The 12,619-nt window shown below is 34.7% G+C and overlaps 1 protein-coding gene across 2 annotated transcripts in view; it reads left to right on the forward strand.

Moving 5' to 3' along the window:
- The window catches only part of DACH2 (dachshund family transcription factor 2), a 632,729-nt gene that overhangs the window by 140,087 nt on the left and 480,023 nt on the right, over positions 1 to 12,619 (forward strand). Inside the window, exon 2 of one of the 2 annotated variants that reach the window (XM_029240658.1) lies at positions 11,321 to 11,359. The exons of the other annotated variant lie outside the window; for it this stretch is intronic. Within the exon in view, the coding sequence (XP_029096491.1) occupies positions 11,321 to 11,359 (39 nt within the window). The remainder of the gene's footprint in view (positions 1 to 11,320; positions 11,360 to 12,619) is intronic. 2 annotated transcript variants of the gene reach the window in all.

The following is a 12,619-nucleotide window of genomic DNA, read 5'->3' on the forward strand; positions in this document are numbered from 1 at the left end:
GCATTAATTTTAATAACGGAAGTTATTAAATTATATATAGGTGTGTATATATGTATATGTATACACACACACAGAATTGACAGAAAAATGCTGATGGCCAAAAAATAAACTTTAAAAATTTGGCTAGAGGGCTTCCCTGGTGGCACAGTGGTTGAGAATCTGCCTGCTAATGCAGGGGACACGGGTTCGAGCCCTGGTCTGGGAGGATCCCACATTACGCGGGGCAACTAGGCCCGTGAGCCACAGCTACTGAGCCTGCGCGTCTGGAGCCTGTGCTCTGCAGCAAGAGAGGCCGCGATAGTAAGAGGCCCGCACACCCTGGTGAAGAGTGGCCCCCGCTTGCCACAACTAGAGAAAGCCCTCGCACAGAAACGAAGACCCAACACAGCAAAAATAAATAAATAAATTAATAAACTCCTACCCCAACATCTTCTTTAAAAAAAAAAAAATTGGCTAAAGTCTAAAAGTGATGAATTTTAACCAACATCTTTAAAATAAATTAAAACAAATTTAAGATGGTATAGTAAATAAAATAAAGAAGTTTAAAAGGAGGGTTGTTTCGAAAAAATATTCGTTAAGAGATATACCAATACAACATACGGATAACTTGGGGGAATTCATTTGCAAAGGAAAGAAAAGTCTTAATTCCTTGACATTCCCCCACTTCATTCTAATAATTGTTTCACGTGAAAGGAAAACATACACTTTCATGTTTTCTAAGACACTTAACCTCTCCTTTTTCTAGAGCCTGTGCAAACAGAAGTGCTTATAACTCCAACATGTTACCAACTTACTAAACTTTGACAAGACAGTGACTCTGAAATAGTGTAGATTTGCCAGTTGCTAAATAGATGATTTTTCAGTACTATATTGTAGTTAGTCTTACATTTAATTGTGATAATACTTGTATTCTAGAAATCATAGTATTAGCTTAGGAGCAGTTCATCAGTATTCGGCAAAAATCCTTTGGTGAGATGGTATAGGCTTGAGACTTGGTGCTTAAATTCTAAGTTTTCTGGCACTTTTGGCTAGTTCAAATATAAGAAAATAAGGCCAGAATCTAGTATATGACACTGATCAATTTTCAACCCAAAGAAAAACTGGTTCTAGGAAAAAAACTATTTGTCAAGCAATTCAGATTGTTTGGAAGTTATTCCTATTTAATAACATAATATTTCCCTAATAAAGTTTTTCTAATAAGACATATATGTTTAGATTATACTTTAAGTATATCAAATAATCTAGGGTTTCAAAGTCAAATTTAACTGCTTTATTTGGAATCAGATTTTCTTGTTTTTTTTTTTTTTTGTAAAGGTAGTAATTAAAGAAGAAGTAATTGATTTGGGGCCTCATTTTTCCTTTGTTAAGGTGTTCTTGGTGCTTCAAATAGATTCCACAGAAAATTTTCTGTCTAATAATCATCCTGTTTACACCTGCATAACCTTTAAAAGTTTGCACTAAAATATGATATGGTCAGCATTAAAATATTTTGATCATGTAAAGGATCCTGTTGATATTGTCATGTGACAGGGTGGTGAGGTAAATTTCCCTATGTTGTGACAATGGGCCTTGCCTAACCACAACTTAATCCTAACATTTGAGAAGTTGTCAAAACTATATTATAACTGATTTTCAGAAGTCTTCTATGAAGACAGCTTGCTTCTACTTAATTGAAAATATACATGATTGCTTTCACTAGTCTTTTTTTTCCTTTTAGCAAGAGACCAAAATTGGAATTTTAATGATGACAGTTAATTATAAAATTATCTTTTCCCCTGAAAAATAGTTCAGAAAAATCATGTGGTCTAGTATTAAGATTTCATTTCTCTGGATGGACCACATACATGTTTATATGTAGGTTTACATTCTACACACATACTCTGTTCAGCAGATGAAATGTTTAAACCACAATAGTATTTAAAGGATATAAAAGGCTATTTGATTAGCAGGCTATTGTTACTTACAAATGAATTTTGTCTCCTACAATTAAAAAAACATTTATCCTTGTGTTGCACATGGTTTTTATTTTACTTTTTGATTTTAGTACTCAAAGACTATTAAAATAGGACATTAGTTTCTTTCCTATTAAAAGCCTTTAACAAAAATGATGCTTTTAAAAGAAAGTCAAGACTTTGAACACCTTTGAGTTTTTCTCCCATTTCTAAATGCTCTGTAAATTGTGTGTGAAAAATTTAAGACCTGTATGCTTGTATTGTGACATTGCTATTGATTTGTAAAATTTTTTTTGCTGCAGATTGTAATGGGTAAATGCCGAGTGTGAGGTAAGAAGGACATGCTATTTGTGAGCATGGCAAAGAATGTATTGTTTCCTACTAGGAATGCACCTTCAAAAATAACTGGGTGGTCTTTTATTGCCACTTGATGTGACTTTTAGGCGGAAGCAGTCACAGATGCAAAGACATTCTTAAGGATGTGATCACTATAAGACCAGGGGCCTTACAAGTAAGCAGAGTAAAAGACTAAAGATCTCATGTAGGATTGCTACATTGGTTAGAAGAAAAAAAGGGAAGACCTAGTTGCCCTGGAGAGATGAGGAGGCAGTCTGAAATCTCTTGGTTTTCAGTGTGAAGATTGCTACACTTTCTACATGTGGAAGAGAAAGAATGCAGTACTAAGGAGTCTTAAAAAGGGGTGACTATAGAGACACTAGGAGAAGCATGATGTGATGGGTGGAAAAGACCCACAACACATGCTGGGGAGTATTGAATCATTTCTATTAACAATGATTCATATTCATAAAACTAACAGAAGGGTAGAGTCCTTTTCTTTCATTCATTCTTTTATTGTTCTTTTCTTTCATTCTTTTAAAATTTTGTTTGAATTGAGAGAGAGAGACAAAGTGTTAGGAAGAGTTACCTCCAACTACCTGTGACAGTATTGCTGATAAACTTTCAGAAAAAAAAGTGCATGGCTGGTGAAGTTTTAGACTTAAGGAGGCATATCTTCTAACAGATGGAGTATACACATAGCTATGTATGAATAAAAAAGATGCTTATGCATTATTTGAGAAGACAGTTATGGGAGTAACCTCTAGTAATTTATAAAGTGAAAAGGGTAAATATACAAAAGGACTAATACAGACAACTTCTGAAAAGGAGAGAAAAAACCCACTTAGTCACTTAAACAAAGAGAATAACCAAAAGAAAATATTAGGTAGTGAAATAGCTAACAGCCTTCATAGGTATTCATTTAGAGCTAATCATAACCCTTGGTGTGAATTTAGCTAAGAGATGTATATTTGAATAAGCTGCCTAGGTATCCATATATTGGAAATTTTGTTTGAAGACTTATTGGTGGGCCTGTTTGATTGTGCTAAAATGTTAAAATTGACACCTAAAATACAAGACAGTATCAGAATATTGACTTTCACCAAGGAGAAATAATTATTTTATTTTATTGGGATCAAGTGATAAAGGAAAAAACTTGTATTAAAAAAACCTGAGTGAGGGTCTTCCCTGGTGGCACAGTGGTTGAGAGTCCACCTGCCGATGCAGGGGACACGGGTTCGTGCCCCCATCCGGGAAGATACCACATGCTGCGGAGTGGCTGGGCCCGTGAGCCATGGCCGCTGAGCCTGCGCGTCCGGAGCCTGTGCTCCGCAACAGGAGAGGCCACAACAGTGAGAGGCCCGCGTACCGCCCCCCCCCAAAAAAAACCTGAGTGAGATGATACAGAACACTTTTGAGGCAACAGAAAACTAACTCTAGAATGTGTGGAAGGACTACAACAATAATACTTAGGGAAGGAAATTTCAGTTGGAGGAAATTTTCTGTAATTCATAATTCATGGCATTGCAACAAGATAAAAAGTATTAAAATAAGATAATACAAAAATTCAAACTATGTTCATAAAGATTTTAATAGTATACATAAAAATCTGGGGAAAAATGAACATAATAAAGAAATAAAGATTAATTTTAATTTCCACTAAAAAGCAATATATCATTGCATCAAAGATTTGATATAAGACCTGGAAAAATGAGCTTGCTCTTGACAGTTACATTGAAATAAATACCATCACCTCAAATACTTTTTATCAAACATGTGTCTTCTAAAGACTTTAATCATGTTTTATAATGTTAGAGCTGATTTTGTTTTCAAGGAGGTGTTAAGTAGTTAGGTTTTGTTGTTCTCAAAGAATCACAGCATAGTAAGAGAGACACACATATGACTGAGTGCTATGACACAGGCAAGCACAAAGTGTTATGTGAGCAAAGGGGAAGGAACCATTGTTAGTTTATGTGTTTAAAAAATGCGAAAAAAAAAAAAGAGGCAACCAGGGTTAATGTTAAGATCAGCATATTATTTGACCTCATTTTACTATTAGAAAGGAATAGGGGAACTTATTCAGAGCAGAGGGACAGAAAGTTTCACAGCCCTTTTATTCTTTTTTTTTTCTTTTTTTTTTTTTTTTTGAGGTACGCGGGCCTCTCACTGTTGCGGCCTCTCCCGTTGCGGAGCACAGGCTCCAGACGCACAGGCTCAGCGGCCATGGCTCACGGACCCAGCCGCTCCGCAGCATGTGGGATCTTCCCGGACGGGGGCACGAACCGTGTCCCCTACATCGGCAGGCGGACTCTCAACCACTGCACCACCAGGGAAGCCCTTCACAGTCCTTTTAAATGTTCGTTTTCACCACTTTGTCTTAGAGGCTTTGTGTACATGGGCTTATTTTTAGACACTACAAGGAGATATCCATTAGTTATGGTTCTTGCTTTTAGTTGTTTGCATTTTAAATGATAAAACCAGCAGATACTGATGGGGTTAGGTAATGTTGAACATATCAATAAATAGATGAAATGTACATACTGTTATGTCTTTTCACTTTTGTTGTAGGTGGAGGAAGTGGGATGGTAGACAGCAGTTAGTGGGAGTGGTGTGTTTTTCTCTGTAGGCAAACTATGGCTTTCATTTTCTATGTTTCTAGGAATTTTCCAATGAGGAAGTCTCAGATAAAACTAACTGCCTAAAGGAGAAATGAAAATAACAGTGACTTCCTTGATGAACGACAGCTTATTTTTACCTGCATGCAGGGTTATAGGAAAGACCTAAAACTCTACAGGATAGATGATGAGATTGCAACATTCCTATAACCCCACTTAGAATGTTATGTTTAGTTCTGGTTACCATATTTTTAAAAAAGATGTAGCATTTGAAAAGGGGAATTAGATTGACCTTAGAACTACCAGGTATTAACTGTGAAGACAGGATAGAACCCTGAATTTCTGTAACCTTTAAAGAGCAAAGGTTGAAGAAGATTTAATTGAAAATAAACTCACTTCAATATACATATAGGTAGAGACGTATAAATTTCAATAGAAGTGAAACTTGCTTCTGTACTTCTCAGGTTTTCAAGTCAGTTTTTCTGTAGCATGCAAACAGAGCAATGCTCTACTGATTTCCTTTGTGAAGTAAAATGTCTGAAGAATTTTCATTCAGTACTTTTCTGAAACATAGAAAGGATATGACCCTTAGTTCAATACCACTGACAGATATTGCGATAACTATTTATGAATCAAGAAAAAGTATGTCTCAGGAGTGGCAACTAAGTTACAATAGCTACTAATTTCTCAGAGAAATTTTAATTTAATCTACCTGTATTTTAGTTAGGCTGTTGGCAACTCGGAAAACAGAGAACCATAGAGTATTTGAGCTATGATAGGCTGGAGAGGTCAATTTATCCAGCCCTGGTTTTACAAATAAGGATACTGGGATCTAGAAAAGGGAAGTCATTTGCTCATGGTCACACATCCGGTTGCATCGTTGATACTAATACCCAAGTCTCCTTATGTCTTGTTCAGTGTTCTTTCTGTTGACACTATTGCTTACAGAATAGGTTGTTTGAAAATTCATTCATAACTTGGTTCCATAGAACTTGGAAAATCAATTTTCATGGAATCAGTCATAAGCTCAGAGTTCTCCTTTGTTCCATTCTATACTTTGTTTCCATGTTAATTTAAGCTTTAAGTCATATTAATGCTAGCTTTAGACTCTCTGTTGCACATGTCCATTCCTTTTTATTCTCATCTCTACCTGGTTATCTCATGCGGAGGACATTGCAGTATATGCGGAGGACATTGCAGTAATCTTCTGCCTGATCTCACCTCCAGACACTCTTGTAGCAATTCATTCTGCCCATCCTGTCAGTTTCAACTTCCTAAAGCTTTGTTATCCTCTTTCTTTGTTTTCCAAAACCTATCTATTCCTCTAGGCCCCAATCAAACGTCATCTCTTTCATAACGACTTCACTTACCACTCTAGGTATAAGTGATGGCTTCAACTAAATTCTTATAGCTATTAGTTTATACCACCACGCAATCAACTTTCATTCATCTGATATTTTTAAATGCCTACTCTACACCAGGAAATCATGTGGCATTTATCACTCACAGACTTTCAATGTAACAATTTGTGACTACGATATGTCTTTCGTTTCAGATTGTAATATTCTTGATATCAGGGATCATGCTTGAAGATCTTTGTATTCTCCATAGCCTATAGCAAAGAGGCTTTTGTGCATAGTTGATGATCAGTAAGTATTTGTAGATAAATATTGAACTAAGAAAGTGCTATCATAGGGTAAGGAGATAAATGCGGCCTCTGTGGGATCAGTACGAAAACCGTTAGATATCAATTATAAGTATGTTTGAAGAGCTTCCCTTAACCCTTAAAGAAGTTGGTTCTTTACATATCATGAAAGTGATCAAGTGAAAAAAGTATCAAGAAAAAGGGGTATTTCATTCATATTCAGATAGATAAATAGTGTCAACAACAGGAAGTGGAAGAACACTGAATCAAATTAAAAACCCTTCAGTCTCAGTTTCTACATACATAAAAGTGGGAAAGTGTTTCAAACCCACTTTTGCTCACAGAATAGTTTTACTCCTTTAGTTAATGATGAGAAAAATGTTCTGTTAACTGTAAAACTATGTAACAATAAGGTCTTATTATTTAACATGAGATTTTGGATACAAAAAGGAGCTACATCAAAAGGTAATCATTTGTAATGTTGAATATCTGCCTCTGATGTCTTAATTGGTGAGGAACATGCTTTTTATTTTATTTTATCTTATCCTATTTTATTTTATCTTACTTAATGGTGGTAGAGTGGTCCTTGTCAGAGATTAAATCAAGGGATGAATGTAAAGAATTTAACAGACTTTGAAATAAGTAATCTTCTTCATTCCCACTCCCACCTCTTAGTATTACTTTGAGAGCATGTCCAGGCCGAGATTCCTTTGCTCTGACCCTGCTTGATTGTCTTCATCTGCAGCTAGACTAAACCAGATAGGATTACCAGAATGATCAACTAGCAAATGAACTCATTTTGTTAGAAACAGCTTAGCTGAGTTCTGCTTACAGAACTGTTAGTGTTTCACATCGAATTTAAGCTTCACTAAACAAATAAGCCAAATGTTAGAAAAAATTAAGGTATAATTAAAATAAATTTTAGAATATTCATTCTCTCTTGAATAACTTTATAATGACTCTATACTTTTCACCCATCAATAATTCAGAATATTTGATGCCGTGAACTAAATTTGGGCTCATGATATTTCTGATCAACTTTACCTACTCAGTGAAAGTTCACTCATTCTAAAACACCCCAGCTATCCTTATATAAATTAAGCCCCATCATCAATGATGTAAATCAGTGTAGCATAGAAGAAATAGGTTCTTAAAATATATTTTATTAGAATAAGCTTTAAGACTCTGTACAGTGATGGATTTAAATGAGTAAATTGTCCCTTCACATAGCCAATGTTCAGTTCATTGACAAATTTTTACTGAGTGCCTAGTCTATGAACAAGAAACCTAAACTCATTCTTCAATGGAGATTGCATTTCAAAAGGAAAATAGATCTAAGACATGTAAATAAATAAAATATTTACACATTACTATAAATGTTATGAAGGAAACACCATCTTAATCAGCAATTAACAGTTGGAGGCTGCGACAAAGTTCTCTCCACAGGCAGCATACAATTTAGAAGTAGGACAATTTACTATCATCTCAGTGTGTTATCAAGCCATCAAAACCAAAGTTAACTAAAAGCTGATAAAGCAGTGTTTGCATCCAATGTCTCAGGGGCTTTAATGTACATCTACCATAAATGTTTGGTTTGGCTTCTAGAACATTTACTTAGTGTTTTATCTGAGCCATTCTGAACATACTATAGAAATACATAATCATCAACCAGAAGACATGAAATATAACTAGTGTAACAGGGTTTAAAAAGTCCCTTACAAAAGGCTGGCTAGAACTCCCATATGGATCAATGGACAAGATTCAAGGGGTCACTCATGGTGTCTTTAGCCAAACCTACAAACAAGGAGAAAAATTTCCAACAGAAATATTGTGAACAAATATGCCACAACAATAAATAATTTAAAATTTATGAAGGTTTTGAAGGATTTTAATGTTAAAATTTTATACAGTAGAAATGATTTCAGATAGTTTATCTAATAATTAAAGTTCATTTATGTGACTGATATTTACAATATATATGTATTGAAACCCCCTTCTTACAAACAAAAATTTTAAAATGCTGTAAGCTCATTTATCTTTACTATCAACCCATCCCGTATGTAATTTTCCCTTTTTTTTTACTTTAGACTGTGTCTTTAAATCACACTGACATTTAAAGAGTCAAGCTCATGCACCAAAGTATTTCAGAAGAAACATATTTAGTATGACCAAGGTTTTTGTTATTCTCAAATAGTTCTAGGAAAAATAAATTTCTGAAAGGAGGAAAATAGTTTTATTTTTCAGGTTCTTGAATCGGAAGATCATGCCTTTAGAGACTTAAGTGATCAAGAGGTTGTTTGGATACCCTCTGGAAACTTAAATAAGCCTAAAATATCCAGGCCTCTTTCAGTTCCTTTTGCTTTTGAAATACATTCTTGTCAAAGAATTTCCAGGATCTCTAAAGAGATTAAACAGGTTTATAAAAGCTGCTGTAGAGCAAGAGTTGATATATAAAATGAATAAAATTATTAGTTAAGAGTGAGGGAAGCTCCCCAAAACCTCCAACACTGGAAATGCAAACGTTAACATGATTTAATCATGTCTCCAGAAAGAAACTAAAAAAATTTTACCAACACGTATTTACTGGTCATTTATCCCCTACAGATGAAGTTAGGGGTAGGGGCAGGGCATTGCTTGACTTGTGTCCTATTTATTTATCATATTTGTTCCCAAATCAACATTTTGTTTATTGTATTGGGCAAGGAAAATACATTACATGACTAAAAGATATTATCTGTATGAGGAACAGCTAAAGCCTAATTTAGTAGTCCCCAAAGTATGGTCATATGTGCCAGGTTAACAGGTGACTCCCATTTAAAAGCCTGAGACATTTTTCCAGCTTTATTGAGGTAACTGGCAAATCAAATTTGTGTATTTTTGAGGTATACAATCATTTTACATACATCAAAGCATAGGAAACATTTTATTGATCTTTTGGAATTTTAAATATATGGTTACTATTCTGATTGAACGATACTGCTTCTGAACAAATTCAGAAATACAGAAGTCACATTTTATTTTGAATGTCAAAAATAAAGTATATGTATTTAACATGTGGTCCCTAAAGTCCTAGAATTATAGCTAGTGTTAGGCAGTATTGTAAAATGCATTCTCACATTTGACAAGACAAATGAGAAATTTTCAAAAGTCAAGGTAAACTCCTAATTTTCTAAGAAATTTTAAGATCCTTAATAAAAGGACAGTTAACTCATGGATGTTTATATATTTATTGTATAATTTTAACAAGAATGTTTCAGTATTTGGTAATTTCAAAATCTATGCTTAAATAATCTATGAAGCTCAAGCTATAGAAGACTTAAATTATTTTTTAACTTAGTATGATTATGTACATATGGTGACAGTCAAAAAAGTTCTGTTGTCTTCAGGAAATTTTATAGTTAAAAAAAGAGGATCTCTGGTAAAAGGGAAAAAGTCCTCCAATATAAAGCCCATTGGATTAAGGAAGTATGCATTATCATTGACTTGGTATGTATGAGTATATTCTACTTTAAGAAAATGTAATTTCAAAACAGGTTGTGTGAGTGAACTATAAAGCAAAATCAAATAGTTCTGACAATCAAGTGACAAAAACACAAGAGTAGGTGAAAAAATGCTCACCTTCCTTCACTGCCACCTCCTTTCCCCCGCAACCCCAGATACATGTTTGCATCTGTGGGTTTTTTTAAAAATGCTTCCATAGGCCTTTAAGCAGGGAAGCAGTTGCCTTTCAAAAACAAATAAACAAACAAACACCTGAAACGAGTCTTTTAACAAAATGGCTATTAGAAGAAGAGATTATGAAGGGGGTGATGAACTAACCATACATATTTGTAGTGGACATTAGAAGGAGGTTCCTGTTTCTATACTACTAAGAAGTACAATAAAGCTCAAAATAGCCAAATTACACTACTTATAGTTTTTTTGTATCTTTTCATTTTAAATTTCATTGTTCTTTATTAAAGGGTTTAGGAACACTGGGAGATATTATACTACTGGAAAGAATGGTTGTTTTGTTAACTAAGATAATTATGTGGGCTTTTTATTGATCTCTTATGTATGTGTTTAACTTATTTTGTGCAGATGTGTGTATGACTGTGTATGTGTGTTTGTGTCTGAGTGTGTGTGTGTGTGTGCATGTGTAACCCTTTGAGGGAAGATGTAAGATAGTTCAGTATTGCTTCAGAAATCAGTATATAGTGAGCTGTGTGATTAATGGCTCCATATTTAGGAAATTAAGGCATAACATTGATATTGGCTTACTTTCATCATCCTGTTGGCCGAATAAAATGAGAAAAAAAACTAGAAGGGATTTTCATTCCCTAAAAAGTGTTGGAATACTCAATGGGATGGGAAGGAAGGCTCTTGAAAGAAAGGGGAAAGACACAATACTGCTGAATCTGTTTTTGGAACGGTTACGACCCAAGGCCATTTTCTTCAACAGAAATTTACAACCATATTTCCTTGCCTTCATGTATAGAAAAGCCCTAAACCACATGACATTTCACATTATTCTTTACTCAATGGGGATTAGACCAGAAATGTAATAACATTATTCATATATTTAAAACACTATCTAATAGCAATTCAGGCTTTCCTACCTTCTTTGTGCTCTTCCCTGCTGGTGTTTCATTGTGTGTAACCTATCTAAAATTTCTGAAGAATTTAAGATTTTTTGTGAAATATAATAAAGACTTGATTAATTGGAAGCTACTAACCAGAACTCTCAATTAACCAGTTTTATTTATTTATTTTTTGCTACACTCTCCTTTTAGAAGGAAGAGGCAAATGACAAGAAAACAAGCTGTTAACAGGTATTTATGTATTTATTTTTTAAAAATCAACTTCCTGGGAATGTCCTGGAGCCTGTACAGATTCAGCCCAACTTCAGTAATTTTATTCCCTGTACTGTACTTACTAAGGTAGGAAAGTAGAGCCATTTAAAATTTTCAGCAGCAAATATTGAATCTTGCTTAATCTTTAGTTAATAATAAGAAAAATGAAATCCAAATAGCTAATTAGAACCTGTCTATCCATTTGAGGGTCCTAGTTAATTGGGGTCTTCACGGTTTTACTCTTGCCAGTTAGTGATCATTCATATGTATTAACTGGGAGTGAATCTCAGGAACGCGTAGTTGGGAGATGACTTCCAGCCACAGAGAGCAACTCCTTCCCTGTGAACTAAAGCAGAAGCTAGAGAAAGGCTGCAAAGTTGATGGGGGTTGAGTAAGGGTCACTGACATAAAAATCATGACAACTATGTAAAATAATGGGAAAGTAATTCACCTGCCCCATGGCTCTGAAATGCTTAGGAAGGTACATTCACTTTTGCAGGGCAGCACAGGCTATTAAGTGTGCTACAGCAATAATGGCAAAAAACCCCAAAAACCCAGGCCTTCTAATCTTCTGGAATTTTTCTAAGCATTAAGCGCAGATATATATTGCAGGCATGCTACTAGTTCTAAAATATTTGAAATTATTTTTTCTCTAAAAATATATTTTAAAAATATTTGGAATTCTAAGATTTATGCTTGAAACTTCCTAAAATATCTATGACAATTTCAGTTAAATTGCAATCAGAGACACCATACTGCTCCAGACTTCATACCTTTTAGGTTGTAATGGGAACAAAGAATGGGCAGTTAACTCAGAGATGCAAGGGAGAAGGAGGGCAACCCATGATTCTAAAGTACAGTTTGATATTGACTGCCACACACCCTTCTCAGGTTAAATCACCCTATGGTGACTTTACCCCCTTCCTTCAGGGCTGCTCATGATGCATGTTTTATCTGTATTTTTCTACAAGAAAAATGTCATAGGGTTGTTAGAGAGATGGGGACCACACCATGTGATTTATCCTGGGTTCTCAACATAGAAAATGAAAATCATCATGGTGGTGTTTATAATATCTGGGGCATTTTCTGTACTAAATATTGCTCTCAAATATCATGCACACTAAATAATACCCAAGTGACCTGAAGCAGTGGATGTGCCTCCTTAAGTGCTAAACTTATTTTTAAACTGTGACTTCAATGCTGATGGAGACTAGAACCCACTAGATTTCATTAATGAAT

This window comes from Monodon monoceros, unplaced genomic scaffold (genome assembly GCF_005190385.1).
Source record: "Monodon monoceros isolate NGI ecotype Baffin Bay Population unplaced genomic scaffold, NGI_Narwhal_1 Super_Scaffold_22, whole genome shotgun sequence".
NCBI lineage: Eukaryota > Metazoa > Chordata > Mammalia > Artiodactyla > Monodontidae > Monodon > Monodon monoceros.